Consider the following 16,672-nt stretch of genomic DNA (forward strand, 5'->3'; position numbering starts at 1 on the left):
TTAAGAGTTCACCCTGCGAGTCCAATGACCTTGTTCGCTCCTCTTTATATCACTTGGTGGCATGCTTTGAGTTAATTTTATGGACCCTCATTATTGACGTAGAATAGTCAGTAGTTTTTTACTGTAATAAACGTCTCTTATATGGTAAGCTTCGATAGGTGAACCAGTGCATTAGTGCTTGTTCTTTATTGATATTTAATGAAGACAAAGAACAATGTTGGCAAATGTAACGGCTGCAAACCATATGAGCTATGGTGGCGTCCTTCGGTGACGGGAAGTTTGGTCCGCACTCGGTCAATATTCAAGGCTGTATCCTGGCCCTTGGGTGATTTGGGTTGGTGTTCTTTCATTCAGTGCAATGCAGAACAGAATATCGAATCTAGGGTTGGTAGAATTGCCTGACAATAGTCTCAGCCGTTGTGTACATAATTTTCTCTCGGGATAGTTTTTCCGCAGCATGCGCGATGGTGTGGTATGTTTTTCAACTTTCTACGGTTATGCGGGTTTCAATTATTTTGCGATATTTTGGTTCATATTGGGCCAATGATTTAGTGTTTCGCCCACTCATAAAATTGATTGTAGACGCTAACTCTGAAGTCAACTGGAAGGTTCAGCCAAGGTTTTGACGGAATTTCGCATAGGGTGTGATCTATCCCCGTATCTAGGGTCTATAGATAGATCATGCTTATCCTAAGGCCGTTGTCCTGCGAGATTACACTGGCTGGCGTACCCTAGCTGTCTGAATTTTTCTGGTTGAAAGCCAAGATTAAAGCTGTATGGTCTGCGCGAATGAGGTACATTCTGTCTTCCAAAAGTTACTCCAAGTAATGAATTGCGGATTAGAATACCAGAAATGTTTTGTGAGTAACTAGTTAGCATCTTGTTGAAAACTTTGGAGAATTTTAGCAAAGATGAAGCCTAAAACACCGGAGTGGAATGCGGGTTCTAAATCTAGGGAGAAGTATACCACGACGATGGTATATTTTATGTCTGCCTTGCACTACTCGGAAAGAAGGGGTGTTGTGGCAGCATTAGCGTTTAGTAGTTGTTACTACATCTTAGCCTATAAGAATTATTTTATAGTATTTCTTTGACATAATAAGGTATCCGTTTTAGGTTCCTTACGTAATGGTTGCATGGTCTAGCCGTGTAGATGATAGACATCCGTAAACATATTTTTTAAATTCAGAAGATTATTCATGACTGTATGGCATTTTTAGGACGAGGGCAATCTTAAAATGCTTATTTCTACTCGGTGCTGATATGTATTATTTCATGAGAAGTGATTTTCACTTCACGAATACTATGGAGAAACTGGAGGATGAACTCGAAGAATCTGGGGCATTCCCGAGATTCTGGATCAGATACGTGGATGATGTATTAGCAATTATCAAAAGGGAAGAAGCAGAAACAATCCTCGAGAAACTCAACCGAGCATCGATTTCACCATGGAGAGGATTAAAAAGAACCTACGCCAAATCTCAAGACAGCAACTTTCAACACCCTTCCAGGAGGTGAACACAGAACCTAGGCAATGGATTACACTAACCTACTCGGGTCGGACGAAGAACATCAAGAGGCGGCTACATAAACGTGGATTCCGGCTCACCTCGACCAGCAGACGATACCTACTTAGGACCCGGTTACAATCAGTCGAGGACAAAAAAGAGTGTACGGAAAAAAGTGGCATTTATAAGATCTCCTGCCCAGACTGCGACAAGATTTACGTAGGGCAACAAAGCGACTAGTCCACACCAGGGTGTTAAAACTCTTAAAGGAGGCCGAATCCGATTAAAATAAGAATAACCCACACATAAGGTCCGCGGAAAAGCATTTCTCGGTGCAACCACAAGGAGGCATTTGCTGGCCCGTCGTTCATCCTTTTCCATTTCCTCTTAAGGGGAGTTAGGGAGTTCTAATTGAATTGAAATCTGAAGAGGAATCTGAGTAAAATTATGCGGCGTTTCCAACGATTAATTATTTGAAATAATAAAAACTTGTTGTTTCCTGTTCGTTGGTATGAATATTTATTCTTGCAAATACTAATATTTCGGGAACCACTTGTTCCCTTCATCAATGCTAACAAGTTTGGGCAAACTTCATTTCATTCTTCTTCTTCCTCTTCAGTTTGAAATAATAAAAACTTGTTGTTTCTTTTTCGTTGGTATGAATATTTATTCTTGTAAATAGCGATATTTCGGGAACCACTTGTGGATTCCAACGAAAAAGAAACAACAAATTTTTATTATTTCAAACTGAAGAGGAAGAAGAAGAATGAAATTGAAAACCAGGCATTTTAAATCACGGTTAAAGACATCGAGATAGTGTTAATTAGTCAACTAGTCATTTGTACAACCTTTACAGATTTCAGAACAAGCAAAAGAAAGTGAAAAGGGGCAGCAATTTCCAATAAGAGTAGCTTCGGTCAGTGGGAATAATTAGGATCTCTTTATCCACCATGTTCGTACAGCATGCTTGATTTGTCTTCACTATTAAATGAACCCAATATGTAGAGGGTAGTGGTACATTAATCTAGCACTTACGATCTCAGGACAAAGCAACTACCAAACGCCTATTAAAGGGCTTTGGTCCTAGCGGGGACTACATGGGTATGAGGATGTCTTAACATATTGAACACGCTCGGCTCATTCAATAAGGTTTGGATACTCTAGATTCTAAGCTACATTGGGTTATAAGGCAATGGGACAGCGGACGACCTGGTCATGAAGGGAGCAGGAACGCCGCTGCACGAACCAGAGCCATTCTGTGGAGTTGGAAATGGATTTATGGTTATCAGGATAAAAAAAACGAAGAAGAAAAACTAAAGGAATTGTACTAGGATAAGGGAACAGTCCATGGTGCTCATGGGAGATACGAACAATAGCGCTGGCTGATTATTTAAATCTCACCAAAAAGAGCCGGATTATAGTACGAATACTCACTGGTCACTGCAGGCTAAACTATCATCTGGGGGGCTAGCTCTATCTGCGGACACTGCCTGGGAGATAAGTTTCAGGATAGTTGTGGAGAGTTGTCAATGGAGCCAAGAAATTTTATGCAAGTGGGATGGGACTAGCCAGATTTGCTGGAGTTGCCACTAAAACAGTTCAGAATCTTCACGGCGGAGGGGGTTGAAATTAGACCAATTATTTAGGCATTAAATCCGAAAAATTGGTGATTAGAGTCAATGTTGTCGTACGGATGTAACATACATGTGGAAATTGTGGGAGGTTACGAAAAGTAGAGATAGAAAGGGCGATTGAAAGAATTTCTGGTGGGCTTAATCTGAAGGGTGAAACAATTGTTTATGAAAGATTGAAGAAGCTAAAATGTAGATGATGATATCAATTCCGTGATAAGATGTGAGCTGAAGGAACCCTAGGAGCTCAGAAAGACTTGTTTATGAACGAAACCGTTGAAAGCAACAAAAATTTCTTTGCAATAATTCCATAGGAGGCTTCAGTTGCAGAGGTTTCCGAGAAAAATCAGCAGCAGATCGGTCGACTATGAATTGATTTGCTATGACTTTCTTTTACCTAGAATCAAAGTCAACACAAAATTAAAATTTCATCATTGCAAGCGCAAATGTTGATTTTTCTGTTTACTTCGAACCTATCCACTCCCCGGTTTTCGCTTTCGGACCAGCGTGCTTTGACTCTAGGAAAACTAATGCAAATCTCTCTAACTTCCATTTTGCTGTTTTGTTTATAAATCATTTCTCAGCATGTATCCAATAAACAGACAAATTAAAATGTTTAGACTTGAGTGCCATTTCTGCCAGCGGAAATACGGTGACATCATTCCCCCAAGAAGCCCATGATTTGAAGACAACAAACAAAAATGTTACTATCATCATTGATAGCAAATAGCTTCGTTTAGATGGCAACCAATAAAGACTATTTTGAGGTTGCGAGAACTAATCCGAAACTAGAATAAACTGTGATATCAGTAGAATGTCTCTGTTAATAGATCTGAGCCAGTTAGCCCCGTGAAAATAGATGCCAATGATAAAATGTGAGAATTACAATGTACCCAATGTACCAAAAGGTGTGAATAGATTCGACAACTTTTCTACAACTTGGAAATTCTGTTTTTGACTTGTTTATTATCATAAATATTCGTTCATGAGGAATGAATTATTGATTGGTCCATAAGAATCAGATTAGATCATTCTTATTGCAGCCAACGTGTTTTCGGAGATATCTAAAATTTTCCATAAAAATATCAAACATGGTTTTAGTGCATCTTAAATGAGAAGAGAGTTCAATATCCTAAAAACGCAGCTCCTAAATTGAAGACGTGGCAACGGCACAAATATCTCAATTTATAATTCTCGGCTACAACCCAATTACTTTCCCACTCAACACTGCATCTTTTGAAATGTTAACTTTGTGGCATTTAATTAAAGCGTGGGTGATTGCATTTGGTAGACTTCATCTGCGCAATTCAATCTTTAGATTCTTGCTCGAGTCGTCTAACCACTTCAAACCACTTTTGCTTTTAACAATTTGCTCCTCTGATGGCGATGGTGGGTTAGTTATAAATATGTGAAGTTCATAAATTAATGTTGGCAGCTTAAGTTCTTGCGTTAGAGATTGGGGAATCGTTAGCCATAAACTGGATTCTAGCGTAATCGACTGGTTTTGCAAATCATCTACTTCGAATAAATGTCTCAAATCAGATGCTTTTCAAGGTCTTGTCCGGGTTGGGAAAGAAACAAGTTTCTAAATGGTCACTTAGGGGCTTCCGAAAATGGCTTAGATTTTCGATAATGTTATCTTCAAAATTTGAGAGGAGTGGCTTTAAATTGAGTCATTTCTATGCCAAAGTGGCACAGAAAACGTGAATCTAAATGACTTTATACCTTTGCATCTTTCATTGTGAAACATGATTAAAAAACATTTGACGCAAACGACTTATAAAAAAAAGTGAAAATTCTACTTTTCAAGCAATCAGCATTCAGGGGTTTTCCTTTGTATTTGGACAGAATAATGGGGGATAATTATTTCCGGATGGTATTGTTCTGTGCATCTATGTCTATCCCATAATTTTACCCAAAAAAGATGTTTTTCCCCGTTAATTTCGCTTCTGCATAATGAAGCAAGGCGGACAAACTAGAAATAAACTTGGAAGATAATGATTGCTGCTTTTGCTTAGATGATAAGTATTTCGCCCGTTTCTGTGTGTATGACCTAACTTTGAGTTTAATCAAATGTCAAGTAAAAAAATTGCACTTTGTCTTCAGTGCAAGTATTGACAAATGCACGGGGCATTTTCGAGGAATCTGCAAATCTGCACTGAGTAACGAATTTTTTATGAAAGTTGCAATAGTATTAAACAGTAAAAGTGCAAAAAAGGCCGGAAAAGAAAAGATAAAAGAAAATTATAGTCAATTTTTCGAGAAATCCTTGGAGTGCGCTACAAGAGAGGTTCTCGAATAAGAATACTATATGTTAGAAGGGCAATTTGATGCTACAGTCCCTAGCGACAATAACCTAAAAAGAACAGTTCTTCTATTCTCCACTCTGCTGACGACTGTTGACACACGAAACTGTCTACTTGCAATTTTGATGTCCAAAACTATTTTTTTAATACCACAAAAAGACAAAATTGCAGATCGGACAACTGTAAAGTATTACTCCTGACCGTTCAGGCAAATCATAAGTCTGTTTCGGAAATAGTGGTCGCTTTGAAGTGATATCACGGAACAGCAAACCTAGGGCAGAGGTACTAGACAACCAGTCTATTCACTACCGGAATTGCTTGTTGTTTCATTTAATAGTTTTTGTAAAGCTGTTTGTTTATCTCCTGTATACTCCTTTGTGAAATAGAGAGCATCCGCACCGTGAGACTGTGCTTCCGGTTCATTACCATGACATGTAATGTTGTACAAACAAAAGACGAACACATCCACCTCGAGTGGAATGTGAAACCCAGGGCAACGAAGTCGGGAGGCCAGCGTTCTCATCCCCAACCATCGCACTTTCAAAACTGGATGAGGCGTTATTTTGTGAATCACATCAATTTAGAACTTCAACTTGAAGTAATCCCAACGAACGAAGCGTTACCCGCAGTAGCTAATTAAGTTGGAAATTGAAACAGGTTTCAATTTTGAAGTTCGTTGTGAAGTAGAAGAAAGCTAGACCTGAATATCTTGAAAAGTGCACGCCTCCAACTTTTGCAGATGGCGTTATTTACGAGCGAATACCTTTTCCTTGACGGCACCCCAGAAGTAAAAATCCATGGGGATCAGGTGGGAGAAATTGGGAGGCTATTCAATTGCTCCACGCCAACCGATAACACGACCCAGGAATATGCCATCTAGGTAGCCACGGATCATGATGACTTAATGCGGTGGCGCATGGTCCTGCTGGAAGTACAGATCATTAAAATTGAGAAGCGGCTGTATTCCTGGGAGGAAGTAATTTTGCAACGTCTCGGGATAGCAGTGACCGTTGACATTGCCGTCAAAGAACTAAGGACCGTAAACACCCGAAATTCCAACGTGAGATGCAAATTTGTGAAGTTCCAATTCCGTGACGATTCACAGGTCCCAATAACTTAAACTGAACCTACTCGGACCACAGGATATTCAAAAAGAATGTAGAATCGACTATCAACTGATTCTTCATAAGCTCACAATACTACTTAATTTGCGTCTAGCTCGTATGAACAACGATCGTGACATGTCCGTCTGCAAACAGTCTTTACACGAAGACGTTTCAGGAGACTCTACCATGAGTTCTGCTACGCGTTGTAAATTCTTTTCCTTGAGGGCACTTGACGGCAATCTGAAGCGTGGCGCATCCTGTAGATGTTCAGTCATTGGAAACTATATCTGGGCACACTTCTAACATAGTGTCAAGGCGGTTTGCCGTATTCTCTTTTGTACGCGTTCGCCGACAGCCTCTACACCTTGTTCCTCACTCGCTTTTTCACGTGTGTACTTCCCTCGTTTTCGTCCCTTCTTGTGTACATGTTGGTTCAAAACAGTACCGGCATTCATCAACATCGTCCTGTTTCATTTTTATCGTTTTCGTACATGCTATTGTGCTAGTAGAGGGATTCAGGAACACAGAACACAACTTTTTCAAAAGTGCGAAAAGACTTTTGGACCACCCTCTATATACATCCCCTTTCTGTAGCTATCGATAAAATGTCCTTTGGATTTATCCTAGCAGGGCATTGCAACAATGCGAGACATAGTGTACAATACGATACTGGAAAGTTTGGTGTAAATTCTACAATTATTAACAATTTATTAGTAGATCAAGATCGTTTACTCTCCGTGTTTTTATTGCACCTCAAGGAAAGCATAACATAAAAATTGTATACTTAAATTTTCGTTTGCTGGATCCAGATGCATAATTTCTTTTTAACAGCAGTTTTTTTTTCTAGTTTCTCTAAGAATTATGGACTGTACGTGAGTCCTCGACCCTCATCCGATTTTCACTGCTAGTTTTCCATTTGTATAATATTATGGACCTCTACAAGTTTTATCGTAGTACAGGTTTTCAGTTTATCGTATTCCTCTATATTTCCATTGATTCACCACCCATCGCTAATTTTCAGGTGTTTGCGATAGTTTTTTCCTTATGGTTGGTAATAGGCCAGCCTTTCAGAGCCCCCTTTGCAGAGGCATCAGGTATTTTTCTATTTACCATCAAGTAAATTTGAAGTTTTAATATTTCCTGACAGAAAGAAGTAGATCAGGGATTCGAAACGAGTTTTTGGATTATGTCAAAATTCACAGGGTAAAAGATTTGCGAGACATGGATACATTTATCAAAAGCTATAACAGTAACTCTCCAAACTTCTCTCTCCCAATTTTTCTCTCTCTAGTTTTGTTGCTGTTTAACACGTGAAATAATATTGCAAGTCTTGTTCACTTTTATCTTAAAAATTTCTGTAAAAGTAATATTCAATAGAAAAACTAAAACCTGTAAATCGAAATTATTATGGAATTCAAGATCAGTTTCTGACAAGCAAACTCGAAAATAAAGGAGACACGATGAAAATGATAAGGAAAATGCAAAATCCCTGGATATTTAGCTCACTTCCTTATGGGGACCATACACTATCAAATTGGACAACGTTCCGTTGTGCCACACACTTAGTAAAATTTCGTTCAAACATTAGTTACAAATTGAAAGTTATACGAGTAACATGTCATCAAGCGTTATTTTATGTATTGCTGTCCCATAGGACTTTTTTCTTGTCTAGTTAGAAAGAAAATGTGGAAGGGGGTGGTTTGGCAAAAAGTCATGATTTCAGTTAGGTTTAAGAGGGATGACCTCCGCCCCGCATCTCAACTCTCCTCTACTTAACACTGCTAACGTTTTGATATGAAGATAACTCTACTTTGAGGAACCATATGGTTTAAGGGGGTAGTTACCGCCGCAATCTTTTAACGGGACTAGAAAGAGAGGGCTTTCTCTATCTTCTCGGTATCATCCTCCCTACCCTGTTTGTCCCTCGGGATAGGCTTGAAAATTCAAACTTGGACATTTTTAAGAGGGTGAGCTGTACAAGTTTTGATTGGGTTAGAAGAGGGGGTAATTTCTCCATCCATAAAGTTTTCACCCTCTCCGGGGATAGGGTCGACAATTCAACTTTCACCAAAATTATAATTCAGCGTCAGCACAAAAGGTTTCAAACATGTTTGAAATTCGTCACACATGACGCAAAATGATCTTTATTATCCAACTTGGGAAGGAAGCTCTACCTCTTATTCACAAAGCCTATACACTGGGTAACATTACGGTTTCGAAAGGCGGCCAATGGTGCTTCCATTTCAAAATCTCTTAGTAAACGTTAGGTCATCCAGCATCAAACGTCGTCCGTTTTCAACTTTGACATACTTCGTTGGTATTAGAGGGGAAGATAAATGGTTAATTAAGGGGTCCTGACTGGCCGATCAAACCCAATGTTTTCTTCACCCATTGTTTATGTCATCAGTGGGATATGCTGTCCAAGGCAACTTGCATGTCAAAAACGCATTCTATGATTATGTATTACCAAGAATTCTTCTACTTGCTTCAGTGCGAAGGATGTCAAGCATATTCTCACTGCTCATTTTAGTCTAGCTTTCGAGTATACCTCTTCTGTTACTCTTCAGTTTTCTTCGTTCACTTCCGGGTAGTAGCGGGGAAATGGATGTGTACATAACTTATACCTCCTTCCCAAGACCCCTCATTTTTGGTTAACGTTTAAACTACCCTTTTCAAATGTATAGAGGAAATTACTTTAAGCTTGCCTTATACTTTGTACCATCTGTATGTTTCTATGTTTGGTTTAATAGACTCATAAAATTTCCTAAAACTCTCTTGCTTTGCTTCCCTGCTAATCTCGAGTTTTTTCTGCCAGTTAGACACTCTGCACACATTAGCTAGGCTCATACCAATGAGGCTAACCTTATATGCATCAATTATGGTGTGAGCTTGAAGCTTTCTATCATTGTCCCTATTTCTAATTTCTTCCTGATATCACTTGTCACCTTTGGTTATTCATCAAATAACTTAATAATTTTGTGCAGCAGTTCTCGACTTGCTTTTGTGGGGGTTAGATCTCATCTCCTGAGAAGTGGTCTAATGGTATGACAGCTTCGCGCATGCTTTTGCCGACCTATAATGGCTCTGGAACTATTACTGAAAATGCAGTCAGAATCTCCGCAAAATATATATACTTCAAATGCACTTTTTGGATTATGCAAGCTTGCACTAGTCCAATTTTGTTCTTGGAAATTGTCTTCTCACTCACTACAGTCTGTGTATGGTGGAGATTTATTCTACTGCAGACCATTCACTGAATTACAGTTTCGATCTATTTTCCAAAATCAGAATACCTTTCTCGTTTTCAAGTCATGAACAAGGGCTATGAGCCCTTGTTCATGACTCCTCGTCCATCTTGAATTTTAAGATGTCGTCGTTCAGTTTCTCCCCCTCACTTGGCAGTAGCTTTGCCGCCTTGCTGCCTCCCACCCTTTCGGTTTTCACTACCTTGACAATTTCTTTTGGTTTTTCGTTGGGATTTATATGCGATATTTCTCTAGAAATCTCTTTCGATTTCTCCAATTTGCCTGTGCTCTTCTCTTTATACTTAATCACTACACAGGTTGTTGTAGGGAACCTTACTTCGGGTTATGAGGAAATCTGTGAACTTAATGTCCCCTTCCAACCTGGCAACATAGGGACTAAGGTTCTGAGCCGTGTCCTTCGCCACATAATCCAGTACTCGTCGAAAACATATAAGCTCGACCTTATACATCTTCTCAAAGAGGATATTTCCGATTAATCCTTGAACTTCACGTATATTTGCTTTGAATACATTTTAGATAGAATAACTAGTATTACCCTTAATCCTTAATCCTACCTTTGTTCCTGAGCTGCCCGAAGCTTCTTTCTTTTTGAATTTTACGCGGGGGTGATTACAGCTGTTCTTTTCGTTTTCGGCTGTGTTGGCGACGTCTCAGGTCTTTTCCAAGCCCTCTTGTGGGCTTCTTCTAGCTTTATTCCTTCTTTCTTAACAGTGTAGATATCAATTCGCCCGTATGTATGCTGTTGGACCCTGTTTGTTTCCTTGCGTTGGTTATGCCTACCTGGATCGTAGTCTTTTTGAGTTCTGTTTTTCCTTCGCCGTTCTCTGCCAGTTGTGTTCATCGCCGTAGACGTAACCTACATTTTGGGCAATATAATGTAGGGCACGCGAAGAACTTTTGTTTCGTATGCCACCCTCTACTTCCATCCCAAATTCCATGTTAATCGGTTTTGACTGAACGAATTCGGAGGTCGCACCCAATTTTCGGCTTTAATAACTGGACTACATGCGTTCCACTATTTCCCCAAATTGGATTCCTAATAAAGGGAAAAAATAGATACTTCCCTTTTTTTCTCACATGAAATAGGGTTATTCAAGGTAAGAAGATGCGCGTTGGAAAGACTAAGATGTTTAAACTTTTGGACCATGAAGTTGAGGTCAACTGCTAGTAAAAAGTCAAAAAAAGTTATATTATATACTTGAGTGAAAGGCAAAACGATGAGGTTCATCACCAGCCGTTCTTTTGCTCTACCCTCGTGTTGGTGATATTCAATTAACAGTAAATGCTTTGAATTTGAATGATTTTGTTTTTTTTTTCAACTCCTATATAATTCGAAGATTCTATAGCGGAAGGAACCTGACGGCTTCAAAGAGAAATAGCTGTCGATCCATTTGGCAGCTCTTGAATTTTCAAGAAATGCTTACCAGCTAGAAGAGCGTCATCGAAAGAAAGAAGTGGTAATCTGATGAAACCGAGGTGGATGATTACTGTCACGATGTAGAATCTTGATCACCTACTTTTGAAAATTTTCCGCTGTGAACGTCTTATCAGGCTTGAAATTCTCAGCAGCAGGCACAGCATTTCCTGCATCTTCCTCAATGCTTGCCGGATAACACCAAACTGACCTATAAGTTGCGCTTGCAACTGAGTTGAATTTTCATTCAATAACGTCCGCTCCACTCGTCATAGAACTGGAGAAAAAACAATTCTACTTCGTTATTCTAAATGACCCCTTGAAAATGTTTAAAAATGTACAAAATTATTGTTAAATTACTGACTTCTTACTGAATACTAAATTCCCATTCATAGAAAGGACACCACGCGCCGAACCTCCACCTACAAAAAAGAAAACATTTTCCTATAATAGTCATCCTGTCCCAAGTACAATTAATGAATAATTACTAACAATATAAAAACCTATAATCCACTATCCATTTCTATTTTTATTAACCCTTTCACCTACTACATCATCATATCTTCTATCTTTTCAGAACATAAACTAGTTATGGTCGGTTTAGATAATGCAGGCAAAACGACAATTCTTTATCAATTCCTTATGAATGAGGTTGTGCACACAAGTCCTACGATAGGCTCAAATGTTGAAGAGGTTGTGTGGCGAAATATACATTTTCTGGTGTGGGACTTGGGAGGACAACAGAGTTTACGAGCTGCATGGAGTACATACTATACAAATACAGAAGTAAGTTGCTATTTTCAAATTTTATCTTGGCCATTGTTTCCAGTTTGATATGAAGACCAAAGTGAAAATCAATAGAGACGTAACTAATTCAAGGGTCTGGATGAATGTTTGAACAGTCAGTTTCGTGAATGAGCTGAGTTGTATGAAAGTGAAGGCACCAAAGGTCGTTTCCTGGTTTAAATTTTTTATGTGGACTAAATTTTTTTGAAGTTATCAACCATTGGAATGTAGAAGTTAATGGGTGTCACCTGTAAAGTTTTCAACCATGTGACCCTATTATTGAACTTGAATTATTTTAAAGTATCTATTTTGCCCAAGAAAGCGGGATAGTCATGGCACGAATTATTCAGGATTTACTCTTTCAAGGATAGTTGGCTCCCTCATTTCATATTCGTTTCCTTTTCTTATGTACATATAATTTGCGTTGCTAGAAATGGATTTTTTATGTGTGTATTCGTCAAACGCCAGCAAACCACCCAGTGATTGCCTGCTCATTCGTTGGCCTTGACAAGAAATTATCCTTCCTTTACCACTTTTCCACTTTAACCAATTCCTTCGGAGGTCGGCAGTAAATTCGACGTAGTTCTTCATAAGAAAAACTTGCCTGACCTATAGAGAAAAACATTGAAAAAATAGGCTCAAGGTATGAGGTAATGCGCATCCAGTGATTTGACAGCATACCAGAGTCGATGACGCCATTTGTAGAAATATTGCTTGCTTACAGATTCTTTTACATAACATTTTTCCTCTCTATAACTAATTGAGAATATAAGTTTCTGACATTTTGGTTTGATAATATTAATTGGCACCACATTTATCTAATACGCGCGGGAATTCTGTGAAACATGGAGAATTAATGCTCCCGTACTTCAAGGATTTCCTATGTGTACTTTACTGTGAGTATCGGCATCCCTGGATAAATGATAAACTAGCAATTCATTTATGGGACGTCGTCTTCACATCTAAGTGATGAGTGCATCAACATCCTCTGCGATAAAATTAACTCCTCCCTTCGTTAATAGTATTAGTAGAATGCGGAGCCATCAGAACCATCCAAGTTCATCTTTTTTTTTGCCTTATAAAATAACATTTCGTTATTTCTCAATCCAAGAAATGTAGAGCCCAGAAAACATCAATTGACGGTAACTATTAAATGCCTACAACATAGAATTTCTCTTTTATTTTGATGTTGGGGATTCTTTCAGTATTCTCGGAATGGTTCGTACTGATGCTGTTGTTGCTGTCGGTGGTATTGCATTTACTCCGCAAAAATTACAGTTTTTGAAATGATCCTGAGACTGCATTTGTTATAGCCCTTGTCGTTCTTCCCTCATATTGCTGATTATAATTTCCTAAAGTTTTGAAGAAGCTGCCATGGATTGGGCATTGGGTTGTTGGATACAATGCTTTCTCTATCTTCCCAAGAATTTGCGGCACCTTTCCTCCGCTTTTCCTGACAATTTCGCCTCCTGGAATAGTACCACTTCGAGCATTTGCTCATCGAATTTCCTGGATGTGTAACCTCTTGTTACTGAGCTCATATACCATCTCCCAAATATATTGAATCCACCGGTATTTACCATTTCAATGCAACCTACCTTCATCATTATCAACGGCGCAAAAACCGGTATCCGGTCTAGCTCTGCCTTAATAAGGAACTATAGACATCCTGGTTTCGTGCCGAGGTCCACGATGTCGATATCCCTAAAAGCGGTCTGGCGTCCTCACATACGCCATCGCTCCATCTCAGGCAGGGTCTGCCTCATTTTCTTTTTCTACCATAGATATTGCCCTTATAAACTTTCCGGGCTGGATCATCCTCATCCATACGGATTAAGTGACCCGCCCACCGCAACCTGTTGAGCCGGATTTTATCCACAACCGGACGGTCATGGTATCGCAATTAGATTTCGACCTTATGTAGGCTACGGAATCGTCCATCCTCATGTAGGGGGCCAAAAAATTCTTCGGAGGATTCTCCTGTCGAAAGCGACCAAGAGTTCACAGTTTTTTTTTTTTGCTAAGAACCCAAGTCTCCGAGGAAAACATAAGGACTGGCAAGATCATAGTCTTGTACAGTAAGAGCTTTTGAACGCAACAGTTTTTGTAAGCTGAAATAGGCTCTGTTAGCTGTTAAAGCTTTATACTGATGAAGGGAGTAAGTTGCTCCCGAAATATATATATGCATATCAATTTTAGACTTAACTACAAATAAAAGACAATATCTAACCTTTTGTATATCTCGGGTTGTTATTCCCATGATGTCGATATCGTCAGCATAGGCCAGTAGTTGGGTGGACTTGAAGAAGATGGTGCCTCGCATTTACATCTGCATCGCGAATCACTTTAGGTTGAAGAGGACGCATGATAGGGCACCCCTTTGTCTTAGACCGTTGTTGATGTTGAATGGTATCGAGAGTGATTCAGCTGCTTTTATCTGACCTCGCACATTGGTGAGGGTCAGCCTAGTCAGTCTTATAAACCGAATTCTATTATCATCGATATCTGTTCTCGCAGTCGACAGCTACCCTGCCGATAAGAATTTTTCCAACCCAATGGGAAAGAAGATTTATCATGACAGTCTGAGTTCCTTCCGTAATCTTCATTGGACTCATGCTCCACATGTAATCCGAGTTTTGACTTTACTGGCTCACTGTCGGTCTGTTCGTCTTTCCTTTTTCCGGAGGTGGAAACTCTGGTATGTATGTTCCAGTGAATGGGAATTTTGCCCACTAAAATCATCCCGTAACAGATGTTCTCTTCCCCATAGAACAACCGTTAAGTTTTACGTCGGGGAATGAACACAGCTTTATCCTCTCCCTTCACCCATCGATTGCATTTGCAACCGTGCCTTTTTCGCCTCCTCTATCTTTCTCAACCTGCACTGAATCCGTCTAACCATGGCATTTCTCTACTTAGGCTTTCCAGTGATATTGCTCTTCTCAATCTCCTCTCGCTTCTTCTTTCATCTGTGAAACTAGGGCAACAGATGGAGCCATGCCCACGTCCTCCAGAATATCGTCGCAACCGGGACAGTTGGGTGAGCTTTCTGGTTTTGAAATAGAGTATTTACGGTTTCCTGTCACCTACGATCTCCTGTAAGAAACTACATGAGATCATAGTTAATCTCACCTTGCGTTCTCTGCGTCCACATCTTGATCCTGGGAATCAAGTTATTGGTCCATCGACCTTTTTCTGTTCGTTCCCATTGTTGTTGCAATCTGCTGAATGAAAAGGAAGAACGGGACCCATAATTGATGCGCGTCATCTCACTGGTCAAAATGCCGATCGGCATCATTTCAGTTACCGCGTAGGCCATTTCGTCTGAAATGGTTCTAAAACCACTGCACACCCTTAAGGTGGTCTTTTACAAATGGCACTCATCTTTTGAACATTGCATGTGGTATGCAGTGCAGTTCCTCGACTGGCGCTGCGTAGAGCAGTATAGCGCTATCCACTCCTGCTATAAACAGCCCACAGGTTTATCGCAGGCTCCGAACATTTGGCATCATCCTACTAAAGGCCTGTTGACATTAGACGCGCAGCATGTTGCAAATGATGCTTGAAACCCAACCAAGCTTCTACCATCAGTCCAAGGTATTTGATTGCTTCGGATAAATATAAATTCACCTGTTTTATAACATCAATCACTGCTATGTCATCGGTGTAACCCACTATTGCGGCTTCGCTAGCAATTACAACGTTGAGAACATCGATGGTGTTCCACAATAGTGGTCCCATTGCAGAATCTTGTTGGGCACCCACGGAAACAGTATATTTCTTGGGTCTATTGTCTGTGTCGTACCAACGCATTTGAGTTAAGTAACTGGGTATCCCAATCATTGACAGACTTCCTTATAGGGTTATCATGCGGGCCGAATTGAATGCATTTTGCACATCAAGGGTAATCACTGATCAATACTTGCTAGTACTACCTTTTCTGTGCATTTTATTTTCAGCTAAGCCAGCTTTATCGCTTCGCTGGCTGATCTAGCCATCATCATCATCAACGGCGCAACAACCGGTATCCGGTCTAGGCCTGCCTTAAAAAGGAACTCTAGACATCCCGGTTTCGCACCGATGTCCACCAATTCGATATCCCTCAAAGCTGTCTGGCGTCCTGACCTACGCCATCGCTCCATCTCAGGCAGGGTCTGCCTCATCTTCTTTTTCTACCATACATATTGCCCTTATAGACTTTCCGGGCTGGATCATCCTCATCGATACAGATTAAGTAACCCGCCCACCGTAACCTATTTAGCCGGATTTTATCCACAACTTGACGGTCGTGGTATCGGTCATAGATTTCGCCGTTATGTAGGCTACGGAATTGCCCGTCCTCATGTAGGGGGCCAAAAATTCTTCGGAGGATTCTTCTTTCGAACGCGGCCAAGAGTTCGCAATTTTTCTTGCTAAGAACCCAAGTTTCCGAGGAGTACATGAGGACTGGCAAGATCATAGTCTTGTACAGTAAGAGCTTTGACCCTATGGTGAGACTTTTCGAGCGGAACAGTTTTTATAAGCTGAAATAGGCCTTGTTGGTTGACAACAACCGTGCGCGAATTTCCTCATCGTAGCTGTTATCGGTTGTGATTTTCGACCCTAGATAGGAGAAATTATCAACGGCCTCAAAGTTGTATTCTCCTATCCTTATT

At 40.0% G+C, this 16,672-nt stretch overlaps 1 protein-coding gene across 1 annotated transcript in view; it reads left to right on the top strand.

Moving 5' to 3' along the window:
- The window catches only part of LOC119653775 (ADP-ribosylation factor-like protein 5B), a 100,694-nt gene that overhangs the window by 59,211 nt on the left and 24,811 nt on the right, over positions 1 to 16,672 (top strand). Inside the window, exon 2 of the mRNA XM_038058777.1 lies at positions 11,809 to 12,017. Within this exon, the coding sequence (XP_037914705.1) occupies positions 11,809 to 12,017 (209 nt within the window). The remainder of the gene's footprint in view (positions 1 to 11,808; positions 12,018 to 16,672) is intronic.

Source organism: Hermetia illucens, chromosome 4 (genome assembly GCF_905115235.1).
Source record: "Hermetia illucens chromosome 4, iHerIll2.2.curated.20191125, whole genome shotgun sequence".
NCBI lineage: Eukaryota > Metazoa > Arthropoda > Insecta > Diptera > Stratiomyidae > Hermetia > Hermetia illucens.